The 16,823-nt window shown below is 39.6% G+C and overlaps 1 protein-coding gene across 2 annotated transcripts in view; it reads left to right on the top strand.

Annotated features, from left to right (window-relative positions):
• Positions 1–16,823, top strand: part of PTPRO (protein tyrosine phosphatase receptor type O) — a 157,050-nt gene that overhangs the window by 85,877 nt on the left and 54,350 nt on the right. For both annotated transcript variants that reach the window (XM_086769258.1, XM_086769884.1), the window contains exons 2-5: positions 2,201–2,474; positions 11,963–12,121; positions 14,113–14,265; positions 15,865–16,311. In XM_086769258.1, the coding sequence (XP_086625384.1) occupies positions 2,201–2,474; positions 11,963–12,121; positions 14,113–14,265; positions 15,865–16,311 (1,033 nt within the window). The remainder of the gene's footprint in view (positions 1–2,200; positions 2,475–11,962; positions 12,122–14,112; positions 14,266–15,864; positions 16,312–16,823) is intronic.

Raw genomic sequence — 16,823 nt, forward strand, 5'->3', positions numbered from 1 at the left:
ATGTTAGAAATAACACCATTCTCTTTCCTCTAGTGAAGCATTCAAATGCAAGTCTAGGGAAGGTCAAAACCCACTGACTTCTATGGGATTATACATGCACTTCAAGCTTAATATGTAGAAATAACCTTGCTGAATCAGGTCTGTCTTTCCTTGCTTGATCTTGGAAGACAACCATGACCAACTGTGATGCAATAGTGCTTCTGGAAAGCCAGTCCATGGATGCCTTTCTTCTCCTGTCTTCCCACATTAGGAGAGCTGAAGTAGGAATCATTCCACATTTTCTTAGTGTGGGGAGAATGAGGAGGAAGAAAGATAATAGAACCCCTACTTATTTTTGACCAGATCTAAACATAATCCCCAGTTAAAGGTTTGAATCTGTGTGGAGCCAAACGGTGGATCAGGATTTAAGGCAAAATGTGATATTTTGATCTACTCAAGGGTAAGCCTGTTGAATTCAGCTAAGGCTAAGGAAAACACATGGAAGCTTTTTCATAATTGTACTCTTACACTGTAAACCTTTTGGAGCAATTGCTCTACCATCTGTGAAAAATTACCCAGACTTCCACACCAGAGTATTCATCCATTCATAACATTGGCTTATATAATTTTAGCAACTTAAAAGTAATTTTTTAAAAGACTAATCAAAGCAAACCTCAAATCAACAACTGAAGTGGCATTGCCTCTATTTTTAATCTCAGGCTTGAAGCTGTCTAGACTGGTTATCCTGTTTGGGCTGGACTTATTATACACTTGTTACGTTGTTCTCATGTTGGGTCAGATGAGTGGGTTTGCCTGGCTCCTTTCTTCTCGAGCCTGTAGTTTTGCCTGTAGGGTGATATGATCTTAGGTACACTGTGGAATCTCTAAGCTCAATGATAAAATAATAAATAGATGTAAAGGCAAACTGCTGTTATTTGAAATCTTACAGTCCTAGAACCAATTCTTTGTTCTTTGGAGGTTTTTTGGTTTTTTTGAATGCCAGGAGTTGGCAACTCCGTATATGTGAATTCCAAATAGGGAATCTGGCTCCTGCAGCATAAATCCAAAAAAAGATTATTCTCATAGAAGAATCCTTACTAAACAAAACTACAAGACAGGAGGTAGCCAAGCTGCTAGAATTAATCTCTGAAGGACATGTCTAGCTCTTTGGTACAGGAACAACTTGACTGAATGAGTAAGTTGCAAACTAGCTGTGGCTGCCCACCCTGCCCTCCCAAATAGAGCTCTCAGCCTGTGAAATATGAAGGAGAAAAAGATACCGTGGAGTTGGGAATGAGAAATACCAGATATTACAGTTTTCACTGGGGGTAAAAAGATTCTAAGCAGCAGTTTGGCCTAATAAACAAAAAAAAAGGCAACTCTTAATATAAGCTTGAACTTCTCATTAATTACCATGAATCTGTTTTGAAATTCCTGTAGCGAACAAGTGCTTCTTGCTGACAGCTGGTTTGCAATTAATAAAAAGGAAAGTGTTTTCAGCTGGCAATGACTTAACATGCTCATGATATATGAAAACAAGGTTAAATTGCTTCTTTCTCCCTACTACTAATAAAAGAAATATTGGAAATGAAATGGTATAGCTTAGGAAATGAAAAGTGCCGACCAAAGCCATGGACATAGCGCTGAGAGCTGCCTATCACCTGGTGCTTGCTGGAACTGGCATATTTGGAAAAGCTTAATCAGTGCCAAAAATTATTCTTCAGTTACAGACTTTCAGAATATATTGCATTGAAGAATATATGATCCTGTTTCTGCCAGATAAAGGAGTCTTGATTTAATCATATCTTTTAGGGGATTGGAATGACTTACGCTTTATGGCTTTATTGGAAATCCTCTTGCCCCTGATACCCTTTTTAATCTCATCCTTTTTCTGCTCTAGTCCACCTTCCACTGGGAAAGAATGGTGGAGGCTTTGTTCCTCGGGATGTAAGGGATGGAGTAGCCAGAGCATCAGAAAGCACACGGCAGGAACCAGCCTCCACTGCAGAGAGGCTGGCCTGATAATCAGATGCCCAGGGACTTTGGCTGACTGTGAATTGTATTCTGAAATAGTTGCTACGGTTTGATGTTGACTCTCTCGCAGAATATGAAGTGTAACTTTATCACAAATATGACATGAATATCCTATGAATACCAAGGGAAATAGGTAAAAGTGAAATAATAGATTTTACTCAGCAAAGTCTTTATTCTTGTCTTGTAGAATGCAGAACCTTTCCAAGTTACTGTCCGAGAAGACAATTGTATCATTGTCTCCCTGGAAGCATCTGATGTGGTGAGCTCATCCTCTGTATATGTTGTGAAGATAGCTGGAGAATCCAAGAACTACTTTTTCCAGTTCGAAGAATTCAATAGCACTTTACCTGCCCCTGTGGTTTTTAATGCCAAATACCATGGCCTATATTACATAGTAACTCTGTTGGTAGTGAACTCAAATATGGTTTCCAAGTCAGCAAGATCAATCACTGTGTTAACCAGTAAGTAACACCTTATTATTTTCTTCTTTTGTTTCTTCTCTTTGTGTGTGGGGTTTTTTTTTTTTTTTGTGGAGAAGGTTGGGTGGTTTTTTTTTTTTATTTTCAATAAGTCCTCCTTGTGTATAGGATGGATCCCTGTGTCAAAACAGTAGGGAAGGTGTGTTGAGAAGGCTTGTGAGTGAAAATTCACAAGGTTTGAGCGAGAAGAAAGGAACAGCTGTGGTTTCGCCTGGCTGGCCCTTCCTGAGCACTGAGTGAAAAGTTTTAACGTACAGAAATAAGTGTGATGGATAAACCTCCTTTCCAGGTGTTCGTCCTAAATCCTTTGAACCAGTGGTTCCAAAAATCTAGTTAAACGCGTAAAAAGTGTTAACAGTGTAAGCACTCCTGTTACGTGGTGAGATATATTCTGCTTTAAATACTCTTAAAAACGTTCTTTGATTGCTAATATATTGAAGCAGTACTAAACTTGGAAAGCAGATAGTAGTCACCAAAACCATGTGTTTCTGCCAATACAGGTGAAGGTTTTTGTGATGTAGACCACATTTGTACTAGTCTGTCTCTTACTGGCTCCAGGTGCATTGATACTGGGGGAGAGGTGTCATTTTGTTTGCTCTGTCATCACATGAAGCACCACAGATTTCTGTGTGATTCTTGCCATATTTCTGGCTCTACTGTTGCTCCAAAACTGTTTACGTGTGCCAACCTGGAAACAATTTGTAGAATATTTGTCAGCAACATGGACAGTGGGATTGAATGCACCCTCAGCAAGTTTGCCAACAACACCAAGCTGTGTGGTGCAACTGACATGCTGGAGGGAAGGGATGCCATCCAGAGGGACCTTGAAAGGCTGGAGGGGTGGGCCCATGCAAACCTCATGAAGTTCAACCAGGCCAAGTGCAAGGTCCTGCATATGAGTCAGGGCACTTACAAGGACAAATACAGGCTGGCTGGAGAATGGATCAAGAGCAGCCCTGAGGAGAAGAACTTGGGAGTGCTGGTGGATGAGAAGCTCAACATAAGCTGACAATGTGTGCTTGCAGCCCAGAAGGCCAACCGCATCCTGGGCTGCATCAAAAGAAGCGTGGCCAACAGGTCGAGGGAGGTGATTCTGCCCCTCTACTCTGCCCTGTAAGACCCCACCTGGAGTACTGTGTCCAGCTCTGGAGCCCCCAGCATAAGAAGGACATGGGCCTGTTGGAGCGAGTCCAGAGGAGGGCCATGAAGATGATCAGAGGGCTGGAGCACCTCTCTTATGAGGACAGGCTGAGAGAGTTGGGGCTGTTCAGCCTGGAGAAGAGGAGGCTCCGGGGAGACCTTATAGTGGCCTTCCAGCAGCTAAAGGGGCCTTCTAAGAAAGGTGGGGAGAAACATTTTAGCAGGGCCTGTTGTGATAAGACAAGGGGTAATGTTTTAAACTGAAAGAGGATACATTTAGACTGGATATAAGGAAGAAACTTTTTTACTATGAAGGTGGTGAAACACTGGAACAGGTTGCCCAGACAGGTGGTGGATGCCCCATCCCTGGAAACATTCAAGGTCAGGTTGAACAGGGGTCTGAGCAACCTGATCTGGTTGGAGATGTCCCTGCTCCTTGCAGGGGGGTTGGACTAGATGACTTTTAAAGGTCCTTCCAACCCAAACCATTCCATGGTTCTATATAAAATGGTTTCTTCATCTGGAAGACAGATTAAAGAAAAGACAGACAAAAAATTATTTGGATGAAGCAAAAACAATTTCCAGATTTTTTTTTTTTCCTGAATGGCATCTTGCTGTTTATGGACAGTTTTAGTTGGCTTACACATGAGAAAAGGTTATGATATTGTGTACTTATATTATTCTGTCAATAAGGAAATGCCAAATGCCATCCACTGTAATAACCTTCAAAACATATTACATAGTCTCATATGTTACTGAATGAGGTGCTTGAAACTTAGGAGTAACCAGATTTTGCATCATCTATACATTCTTCAGCCTTCGCTTGTGTGCTCAAGTTGTGTCCTGTTGAGGACAGTCATAAAGGGTGGGAAAAGTATCATGCTGTTGGGTAGTGCAAGTCTTTTGTAAGACATATGTGCAAGAACATCTATGTGTAGCGAACAATTTAAGGGTTCATAGGCAGCCTGAATTTTATTTTCTTTGACTGCTTTAACCTTGCAGACAAAGCAGTAATTCTAATCCAATTTCCTATTTTATGGTTTGTTTGTTTTCTTAAAAGAAAATAATGGAAGCATTAGATGTCATATACAACTGAAAAAAAATGCCTCACCGTGCATTTCCAGTGGGTTTTGAGTGCTGCACTTGCAGTTGTGCAGCAGGGCTCATTGCTGTTCAATTTCTAGAGCCCACAAGGGTCTCTGGTAGCAGGGGAAGGTGTGATCCAGGATGGCAGATGAAGCACACACTCCTGTGCAGGGATCCCTAAAGGAATAGGGAGCCAGTGTCACTCAGCCCATCAAAGCCAGCCCCAGACTTCCCATTTCTGGCTCCGAGGATTTCCACAAGTTGTTCCTGAAAAAACATGAGGCTGACGGCTTCAAGGGGCTTATCCCACATCACTCTCCCTCCTCTGAGGTTTGACGGTGTCCTTTTTGATGGAAAGGAACCCATCCCTTTTCATCCTCTGTCTTATGCAGGTGTGCTGGCAGCATCTCAGGGTTTCCTGCTGCAGCCTCTGCTGCTCACCCAGACCTTGAAATGACCAGTGACTGGGGCAGTTGGCCAGTACTGCTTGGGGAACTCATGTAACAAGAAGGGAACAGTGAATTTCACTGGTTTTTGTCTCAACAGAGAAACAACCAGGTCCATTGAAAAGAAAGAGCATTCCTGCTGGCAGCATTGAAGGATGCTGTCCTGAGCACTAAAAGGACACTGTAAATTGTGAGCTTTGCAAGGGAAAGGGCCCAGTCTTCTCCCTAATATTTTCTGTCAGGCAGACTGATGCATGCTAGCTCCCATGTAGCAGCCGCAGCTACTAATGTAGCTCATCTTTTGGAGCACAAGGCTGCAGGAATGGAAGTAAATTTGAAATGAAAAGATAGCGTGGCAGACTGGGCTTTTTAAGGTATATTTCAGAAGAATTTTGAGAAGAGATCTTAAAACTTATGTAGTGACCACTGGCTTCTCCTACAAAACTACATGAGGTGATAGTTGGTTTTCCTTTTCTTATTTTTAGTTTTCCTTTCATTGATATCATCCACTGCCTGCTTTACATCATTTTCTGACTATTAACTAACTTGATTTTTTTTTTTGTGGAAAATAATTAGGATAGATTCATGTTTTTTTTCATGCCATATACTTTTTCTGCTTGTTTAATATTCTGAGTTTATTTGAACCATGCAAAGACATATAAGCGTCTAATTTATTCCATCTATATCTTACGCATGAAAAACTGGCACATTGCAACTATCTTCCAGGACCAAATTAATTCCTTTTCTAATTTCATTGGTATCAGGAGAGCTTTACCAGTGGCAGATTGGCCTCATTTATTAGGCTGCCACATGATAAATCAATCAGGATAGGCAGTGATACCATTGTGGCTATTCCCAAGGCTGTACTTTGATATTTCATGATAGTTTTCTGGGATCTCCTGATGTCTGCAAAGGAGTCCATGCAGGGAGATGCAGTCTTTCAGCTTGGCCATATGCTGGAGATCTGAGTTTCACACAGAGAAGTGGGTATCCAAATTGTGCATGTCAAAACGAGAGCAAGGTCCTTCAAAGAGATTACCTACTTAGAAATTCAGTGAGAGTCATGAAAGACCTCTGCTTTCTCGTGGTGTATCTTGATGACATTTTCTTTCTCCTATTCACATTCCTCAGCAATGTGCTGCTTCCCGGCATATTGGCAAGAAACAGCTATGTCTGCTCACAGGTTGAAACTTCGTCCTGTTTAAGTCAAATAAGACCTTTGTTTTACCCCTCAAAGGTTTCTGTCCAGAAAACAAAGATTCCTCAAGAGGAAGATGATTTAAAATCTAACAAGCTATATATTTTATACATTATATATATGCATTTATAATTATATATGTGTAAGTATAAATACATATAAATATATGTGCATAAATATGTATATATAAAATATATAGAAATAGACATATATACATGTATATATTTGAGGCTTCTATTGTTAATTTGGGCCTTCTCTACAAGACTGAACAGTTTATTTTCTACTTGTCTCTGACTGGAATGATTTCAGGGCTTTCACGTATTAATCAAAACATCACAAACTGTAGAGTTTCCTTGTTTAGGATCAGTAGTTCAGATTGTTGTAATGCAAAGTATGAGCTATTTGTTGCAGTATTTCATCTTGGAGCCCAAAGGTTTTGTCAGCTTGAGCACAGCCCACATTCTTGCATTGCTTCCTGAGGTGGGACGTTAGAAGAACGACATGAACAGGATGTGTTCAACTCTTAGATAGGAAACCTGTAAAATAGAATTTGAGCACAAAATAGCACTTTTTCTTCTGATTCTGTAGCAAAGCTGTGGTCTGCAAGTTGGGTTCAGTACTTCACTGAATGAGAAAAATTGAAATCCTGACCACTTATTATTAAAGATCCCTGTGATAGTTTTCATAAGAATTGGTGTGTCCTGGCCAGATTCCTGTGAGTGCAATTGTATTGTGCCTATCAAAATGACCTTCATTTCAGTTTTCAGTCTGGACAAGGTTAAAAGTGGTTCTGGTATTTAACACAATTATTTCAAGCCTTCTTTCTTCTCCTCCTGGAGTTTTGACTTTTCAAAGGGAGTGAAGTAACGCTAGAATTTATATAATTAATTTAGTGTTTTGCAACACTTGAAAGAAAGTTTCACTTTCCCTTTCACTTTGATTTTCAAGTAGTTTATGAGAGAAATAAAGAGCATGGATGTAAAATCAGTGACTGAAATTCTCACTTACCCTCCATTTTCCCAGCCTGAAGCCTTGTTTTATTCTTCCCAGGGTGACTGATGCTCATATAAGCTTTTTTTTTTGTTTCAAATTCACTGGCAATTTTTTTTGTTATGAAGGAAAAAATATTTGTGTATTTGAAGGATTGGGGAAAGTAGTACATTGCAAAGCTATTGTGTGCTATAGGAAAAATGTATCTCTGCTGGGAATTGGAGAAATCAAGATCTCGGTCTCTCTGAGGGTAATTAAGAGCAGCTGTGCCTGACTTTTATTTTAGCTTATGATTAGGAATTTTGAGTGGTAAATGTCTCATTGTTTCAAAAGTTGACGATTCCTTACATAAATCACTGTAAAATATATTCCCTTTAGGGAGAGTTCTACCTCTACATCTTCTACAAAAAATATTCTCCTCAAGAGACCAAGCAGGCCTGTAGCCTGGGACTCTGATCTCTTCAGCTCTCAGAAAGTAATTGGCATTAGACCGGGTTAATGCTCAGTTGTCATTGTGCCAGATGCTGCAGGAAGTGATTCAACAGGTCAAATACTTTTCTCTGGCTCGTTAATGGATCAGAGCTCTTGAAGTAGGAGCCTCAGAGGTTTTTTCCAATGAAATGTAAAACTTAAGCCCTTTGTGTTTTTCTTTCTTAAAGGATGACATGGCACATCTTTAAAAAGGCTAGTTATCTGTGGCAGCCCTAATTTTGAAATGTAACTCAGAACAACATCTAAGTCCAGCTTTCGCCAGCAAACAAATCATATTATCCTCCTTAACGTGATAAAACGCCTCCATAAGAATCAAAGAAACAAAAGGAACTACAACCATATGATTTCCTGCCATAATTTCCATTGGAAGGCTGATCTTATGTGTTGGCCTAAATCTGTTCAAGAGCAAGAGATACACCTTTCTTCTTGTGACATTATTTTTTAGTTTCTCTCATTTTTTTTATTTGCCATCTTATGTAGACATCTAGAAATTGCAATATCATCATTGCTTAGATGTTACTTTCACTTACATCCCCATTTCATAAACAATAGCACATGGTATCTGTATTACCTATCACAAACTTGAACATTATGTTCTTAAAGTATTAAACAGTAGTTTTTTAATCTCAGAAGTGATTGCTTTTTAGCAAGAGATAAAATAATCCTTAAAGTTTGTAGCATGATGGAAGCTTTACCCTGGCTGTGACTTACTCCCAGTAACTATATAGATGCGTAGTGTCAACCTGGCACCATGACATAATTCACAGCTTCTTCATGTGAATAAAGGGAATTACCCATGGGAGTTAGGTCACTCCATTAATACAGCTTCTTTTTTTATAAAAGTAATGATATGAAGGTAAATCATGATTAATTTTTATTTGACTGTGAGAAGCAAGGGAGTTGATCTCAGTCCCATTCAAACCACCCACGTATAATACTACATCTGTCCTACCACAGTAATCAATCATTAATTCAATCTGTAGAGTGACCCAATCTACAAATATTACAAACACATTGATTTGGACTGGAATATGGTTCTTACTTTCAATGTACTTCCCCCCCCCCCCCCTTGAATTGGAAATGTTAATGTGTCTGGCACAAATTGAATGCATTAATGGAGGATTTAGCATCCAGAATTTTCCAGGGCATTTGAGGAAGAGGTTAGCCCCATTTATTATAATGTAAGCCTTGTACTAGATGCAAAATGCTGTAGAGTCCAGGAGAAACACAGAAGTTAAGTTTCCCATGAACAGATACAATGGGAAAGCAGTTCCTATAGGAGCGATAGATTCTGAGACACTAAGAAAAAAGGCAAATTTAGGTCTTGATTCTGCAGACTTGTCTATGTGCCTTTAATATAATCTGCAAGTCTAAAAATAAAGACATTGTACATGAAGAAGTGCCTTAAACATACTAATAGAGGGACACTGAAATACTGTAAGTCCCTTCTTTAATATGACTTAATATATCAATGTAGTGCAGAGCGTTTATAAAGCTCTAAGTTTCCTGAAGTATTGTATTACACTTTATTTAGGCTATTTCTTGAGAGTCACTGAAATCTATGAAAAGTTGGATCCTAAATACTGAAAATTGTGAAATTAAAAAGAACAGACTGTTTGTGCTCCGCATTATAGGTATAGATAGTGAAGAGTGACATTTTACATATTCTTTAATTTTAATAACCCTAGGAGCAGTTGGTGGGTGAAAAACAGAACATGATTTTTGTCTGCTGAGTGTCCTTTTAATTTCATAGTGTGCAAATAGCTTTTGATGTGCAGATTTGGTGCCGAAGGAAGTAAGATAATGGAAGAATCTTTAAATTGCGTTATGTCACTCATGCTACTCTGCTAATATCAGCCATGAGCAAGGAGAGGATAGTAAGCGGAAGATAACAACAAGAAAGAGAGTCTGTGGTGATTACCGCTTAATTCAATTATTGGTTAATTAAATCAAAGCATCAGGAGGAAAAATCATTTGGATTAAAAATGAATATAACTTCCATCCTTTATTTGATTTGTTGTAGGAAGGAATAAATGAGGCAATTTAATCGCTGACATAAGAAAGTTTCAGTAATTCTTTCAGAAATAAGGAGACCTCAGATGTGAATGAGATAGCAGAAGAAAGCCCAGGGCACACCCGCTAACATGAAAGATGACTGCACATAAGCGTTGTGCTATTTAGAGATTGTTATTGACATTTAAACTACTATCGTGTGCTGTGTGAGCTGTGATATGAACCCTCTGGTCATGTGGATAGTCAGATCAACTATTTATTTCAGAATACGCGATGGGAAAAGCCTTTGAGGAAGACGGTAGACTTTGTTTCCCATTATCTGCTTTATTCCTATTTATTTCTAGGCTATCACAAATTGTCAGCAAAATTTTCACAGATCCCATCACTGAAGTGCCTATTGGTATCTTTGAGATTGGAAGTTTCTGTTTGTTATGGCTAACATACAAATATACTGATATTTACCTGAAGCCAGTGAAGCATCTTTGCCATGAGAAACAGTTTAATAATCCCATACCATTGCAATCCCATGCTCTCACAAAGTTAAAAATGACAACACGACTTCTTCTTAAGACTTGGGGAAGGATTCTGTTTGCATCGGTGGCTTTTGTTCTTAGTTATTTTTTGTTCTCCACTTCTCATCACATCTGGAAACTTAGTGGTAATAATACTGTGCTGGTAATTGGGATTTTATTTTCGCTTCCACTACAGTCTTGCTTTTCAATCTTTGATTAATCTAGTCTGACTTCTGTGGATAATTCCACTTTTGAAATGGATCCTAGTCTTGTCTTTCATCTACTCTTTCCCTTGCCTATTGTGACTGTATGGTCTTTGGGGAAAAATATTTTATTGTTTTTTCTCCAGGGCTTACCGCAGCAGAAATTTGAACTTGTGTCCTCTAAGGCCATGCTAATCAACAGCTTGAGTTTTTCAATCTGTTCCCTACAGTGTGCAGGAACTAAATCAACACAATAATACTTACAAGGATGTACGCATAATTACTGAGTGCTGTGCATTAACTATCTCTATTAAAATACTTTAGTAGGACAGGTTTCAACTAACACTATAACCTGTTCTGAATACCTGCTTGGCCCTCTTAACCAGTGTATAGTTGGGTTGCTATAATTTTTTTTCTTGCTGAAGGAAGTATCAAGCAAAATGGTATTTTTTTTTCTTTCTGTGGATAAAGGAGGCTAAATAAAGCTATGACTCTCTTATTGTTAGCAGCAATCCAGATTCCCAGCTGCAGTGAATTGATACAGCTTTCCTTAGTTAAGGGAGCTACACTGGTCTAGATGCCACATCACAGGACACGGTATTTTTCTTACTTTTTGTAGCCCACGTGGCTCAGAGTTCAGAATACTCTGAACTCTGATAGGCAGTTCCTCACTTACCTCCTTTCTGTGCACAAGCTTCCCCATGCCCTCCAGTAAACCAGTTCATTTCTCTGCACCTCAGTTTTTCATCTGTAAAATAATGGTAATGGTACCTCTATATTTTTTAGAAGTTTGGTGCAGATAAATATGTTCAAGGCGGTAGCCCTCTCAGGTATGGTAGGAATGGGAACTGTGTAATTACCCATGAAACAAAGAAAGGAGTACATATCGAAATAGGAAGTCTTCATTCGGGTAGCTTCCTTTGGCCATTACACCGATAAGATTCTCAGCTAGTCTTAAAAGTTCACATTTATGCCAAAGTTATGAGCAATTTCAAGTGTTTTGTTCCTTTTGTCTGGGCACTTTTACATGAGTGGCAAGCATTAAAGGTTAAAATCTTTCTGGGGTGATGACTGTGAGTGCTTAAATAATAACTGCTATTTCAACCTTATTTTTTATGGCAAATAAGAAGTTTTTTCTGTTAAAATGTAAATGTCGAGAACATGAATTGTTTTGTGAGGGAACACACAAATAGTGACTTTGACAATGTCCAAAGTAGCTTTGCCCCAGACCTCTGTGAAGCCCCGAATACCACCTGGTAGACTTAAGAGTACCTGTACTGTACCTAGCAAAACCATTTGTTTCACTGGTGGTGTATGTGTGTGAAGAACTCAATTTGCCTATTAATCTGCTCCTTTCTTCCTTTTTTCCTTTTATTTGTATATCCTTTAGAACCCCTTCCTGTGAGCAGTGTTTCTATCTATGATTACAAACCATCTCCAGAAACAGGAGTGTTGTTTGAAATTCAGTACCCAGAGAAGTACAATGTTTTTACCAGGGTAAATATAAGCTATTGGGAAGGAAAAGACTACCGAACAATGCTGTACAAAGGTAGGAAGAAGCTATTGCACTGAAACCTGATGCTAACTCTACTGGAAATGTTTTAAACAGTGGTCATAGGTGTGATTTTGACATGTGTTGGCTATAATTGATTTTTATATAATTGAAATATATGATTTATATTTCTGGTAATGTGTCTGTTTTATATAATAACTTTTGTATAATGAAGTAAGGGATGGGTCGTTGAATTGAGCTGGTAGGTTCACTTTGGATTGAAACCCGCTTCCCATCCCAGTTCTAGTGATACTTCCTTTCTTTTGGATTTTGCATCTGAATGATCTGGATTTTTTTCATCAGTTCTGAAATCAACCTAGGAAATGATCTCCGGTTTGTGGTGCTTCCAAATAAGCACGTACACTAAAATAAAAAAAAAAAAAATCCGCATTTTTTTTTCTCTTCCCTGCTGCTGTACAATGCAAAACAAAAGAAAAGGAAAAAGGAAAGAAACCCAAAACTCAGTAAGGAAGGACAGAGATACAGGAATACGTTTTTGCTTTCTTTATATGCTTATGGAAACCCCGGGATGACTTTCTGTGTCAGTTGAAAGCATTGAAAAAGTTCCCAGTCTCTTCCCTCTGGCCAAGGTTTCCTCTTTGGTGACTAGCTCATAGAAACCCATTGAATACACCTGATTCCTGGTGCGGGATTTAGACCTGGTAGTTCTATATCACTGTACAGTGACACAGTGCTAACAGGACTATGCTGTATGGTATGCTGTATGCTACTATATATTACTGTAGCACTCAGTATAATCCCTGAGCTGATAAACCCTGCTGCATATTATAAATTTCAATTTTCTTAAAAGCTGACAATCTAGACAGTCAGTCTAAATAAACAACCAATCAAACCATCTAAACAATCTAACAAGCAAATTCTGCTTTCTTTTTTATTTGTTTATAACTGAACACCCTTTTGCCCTGCACTACAGCTTAAGCATAGCATCTGTCTCAGAGATGTAAATGGGACTGTCCTATGGAAAGCATCCGAAGAGGTGAGAAAGGCACCTGCATACCTTATGGGCCCTGAAATCCCAATGGTTTAACATTGCATAGTAGTAGTGAAATGCCTTTGAGCAATCCAGTAGGTGCTGGATTGAATTTTAGGCACTGAACTAAGGCTCCCAAAGTAGAAGTCTGGTCACTGTAAGCTCTCTCTAAAGTCAGCAGAGGGAGATAAATACCTCCAGAAGGAGGTGAGAACATTTTGGAGTCTCTTTACTTCAATACAAAGTGGGGCTAGGAATCACATTTTCAATGCTGTCAAGTGCCAGAAGGTAGGAAGAGTGATTCTGGATCATAGCACAAAATATAGATGACCTCTTTCCAGACAACAAAAGGGATACCAGCGGTAATTTTTGTCTTCTACAGCTAATACATGGTACCAGGGGCTGTAATGCTGCAGCTGCTGATAAATAAAATATCAACCTGAATTAAGAGATCCACTAATCATCTTGCACACTCCTTCCCATAGCCAAGTAGCGCTAAGCAACTTCTTTTCAGCCTGCACATGTACTGACGGTGGATGTGAGCTCAGCTCTCAGTACCATGACTTGCCCTCAGTTGCATGGTGGATGGCCCTTTGAGCATCTACCCAGAACGTTATGCCTCAGTCAGCTAAAGACCAACGAGGCTTTTGCGTGCAGCAGTTAAAGGTCTGCAGGAACTGTCAGATGCTCTTTGAGATATTCAGTGTCACATGGAACAGGTTGCCAAATTCAGTTCCCTTTCCTGTGAAAAGTAGTTCATGTTTCGTGTGCTGGGATTTTATTTTTTTTTCTGTAGAAAAGTGGCTTTGACAGCCAGAAAAAATGTTGGCAAACTGAATTATTAGAATTTCATGTCTTAGACCAGGCTGAGCAATGTTTAAACATTTGAAACACTGCCAGTTCAGCATGTGCAGCTGCATTATCAGAAAGTGAACCTTTGATGCATTTTTCTCTTTTTTTTTTTTTCTTTCTTCTTTTCTTTTTAAACCTTCTGCAGATTTCTTTAAAGGTAAAACAGTTTTCAATCACTGGCTACCAGGTATATGCTACAGTAACATCACATTTCAGTTGGTATCAGAAGCAACCTTCAACAAAAGCACGCTAGTGGAATACAGCGGCGTCCAGCATGAGCCCAAACAGCACAGAACAGGTGAAGAAAATTATTACATACCATTGGGTCCAAGTCTGTATGGCTGCTTTCCTTTCTGCCATGGGGAGAGGATTGATCCCACAGAGAGGAAGGTCTGTGTGGGAGCAGTCCTGGGAGCTGCTCCTGGCCAGAAGCACAGGGGGAGGAGGATGGTACGGCTAGTACGTAGGGTTATGTGTACAGCACAGTGCAAAGGGAAATTTGCATGAGTGTTTCTGTTATAAAGCTTGCTTCATAGAAAATAAATTCTGCCTCACATGAGATATCCTAGGCCTTGTGCTAGGAATTAATTTTTAAGCCACAAGAATAGCCGTACTGAGCATACTATTGATCTGTCTATATTGGTCTGTCTCCTTGCGCAGTGAATCATAGCTAAACTGTTGGAGAAGGTCTTCCTCATTGTGCAGTCTTCTATCACAGAGAAGAATGTCATAGTTGCCCCACTTGGCAGCCAGTTTATGCTCTGAAGCATGAACTTTTAATTTCAAAGACAGCAGTGTTGCAAAGGCTGAAAATTGCATTTGTTCAGGGTCCAGAACTAATTTAATTTGCTCCTGGGACAGTGCCCAAAACTTTTCTGTTAATCTCTTGGACCACAGACATTTTCCAGGGTCCAAAGTGAAATGAACCAGTGGTAAAGCCAAAAGACCAAATCTTCAGATGAATGCAGTAATGTTGGTCCATTGCCTTGGACAGAGCAAAGCCAATGCCTGCTGAGTTCTGTCCTGAGGTTCCTAGATACAGTTATCAAAATATTGAACCGTAAGAATGCAACCGACAGGATCACATTTTTCTTTCCTAGTACCCTCCCATCCCTCATTCTTCGCGCAAACGGCAATGAGGTCGTAGTGTCTGGTTGTGTATTAGTGGCTGTGGTGGGGACAGAGGAGGTGAACAAATTCATGTGTTGTAAGATGCCAGCTTAGAAGGTGCCAGTCCAAATTGTTTGCAGAGTCTACTCACACTTATCTTGTATAAGGCCAGACAGAAAAGCAATTACAGTGAGGCAGACAAAATGTTGTGTGTTCACCTCCTGACCATAAGTTGAAGTAACTTCTTTGCGTGCCGGAATCTTGACTTCTGGGGACCCAAATCTTAAGATCAAGCTTTCACAAATATTAAAATTTAAACTGATGTTTAATGCTTGTGAAAAGGTGGCTGCTAAAAGCATATGAAAAGCCCTACAGCAACGTGAAGGTCATACTTTTAAAATATGAGCTATGCCATATATAAGTTTTGCATTCATTTTTCAGTTCATTTCTACAAAAGTATTTTTTTCCATGATCAAGATCTTTCTGGAAGACACAATAAAATAAATTATTTACTGAAGTCTGATTTACAGTGACTTCACATCTACTTTTCTTCCTGGTATTCTTGAATTGTGATTCTTCTGTGAATTTACACTCACCTTGATCCCACTACAATAACTTCTGCTATAAGTATATGTAAGAGAAGGGAGAATCTTAATAAGAACAAGTTATTTCAAAATATCCCTAGATGCACTGTTTTTCTGCAAACAATATTTCTCTGGGGAATTAACACATCATAAAGGTGCACAGAACATACCTATTAAAAGACTAATCCTTGCTTCTCTTTTAGTTCCTTACCCACCTCGAAACATTTCTGTTCAGATTGTACCAATCAACAGAAACAACTGGGAAGAGCACAGTGGGAATTTTGCAGAAGAATCATTAATGGGACCGCAAGAAATCATAAGGAAAGAAAAACTTAGCCGTTTTTCTGACAACTCCCCTGAAATTCCGGTAGCGAACACATCGGCAACCTGGTCGGACTACCGCTATAACAGCACTGAATACGAAACCACATCGCAGCCGTACTGGTGGTCTAATGAAGCTGAGTCGTCAGAGGGTGAAGAGGAGTTTGTCAATGCAGTTTCCAGTGATTATGAGGCCAATGATGTCAACACGTCTGTAAAACTCACGCCGGAGCCCCCCTCCTTCCTTCCGGTACAGATGGTGCTGACCTGGTTGCCACCAAAGCCACCTACTGCATTTGACGGTTTCCATATCAATATTGAAAGGGAAGGTAAAACAGCCTTATACCCTTTTCATACCTCTTTTCTGTAAATCCTGTGGTGGATCGTCTCCCCTGTAGATTATTAACTAACTAGTACTGTGCTTCGGAGGGCTTTGTTAGATCTCCTCTACTTCTTGAGAAGTTTCTTGCATTGGATACTTCTCTTTCTGGCTGGGCATCATAAAAGTAAGGTTGAAGGGATAAATTGCAGTTTGCAATTCTCTTTTGTTAAACAAGATTTATACTGTTGTACATATTGCCACACTGTTTACACTGCAGTTACCATAAATCTGTTCTGGTATCGGAGAAAAGAGAAACAAGCTGATAGAAATTTGAGACAAAGAAGGTACATTATACCGTGTAGTCTTATCTGCTATGGAGAGAGGGTCTCAGGGGGACCTCGACTGGAAGGGGCATACCAAAAAGGTAGTCTACACTCAGATTAACAGCTACCAAACATACTCCTTATGCCACAAGGGGGCTGTGGTGGAGAATGGGGAGACTTCTCAAGTGATGGAGCT

Source organism: Chlamydotis macqueenii, chromosome 1 (genome assembly GCF_036417535.1).
Source record: "Chlamydotis macqueenii isolate bChlMac1 chromosome 1, bChlMac1.mat, whole genome shotgun sequence".
NCBI lineage: Eukaryota > Metazoa > Chordata > Aves > Otidiformes > Otididae > Chlamydotis > Chlamydotis macqueenii.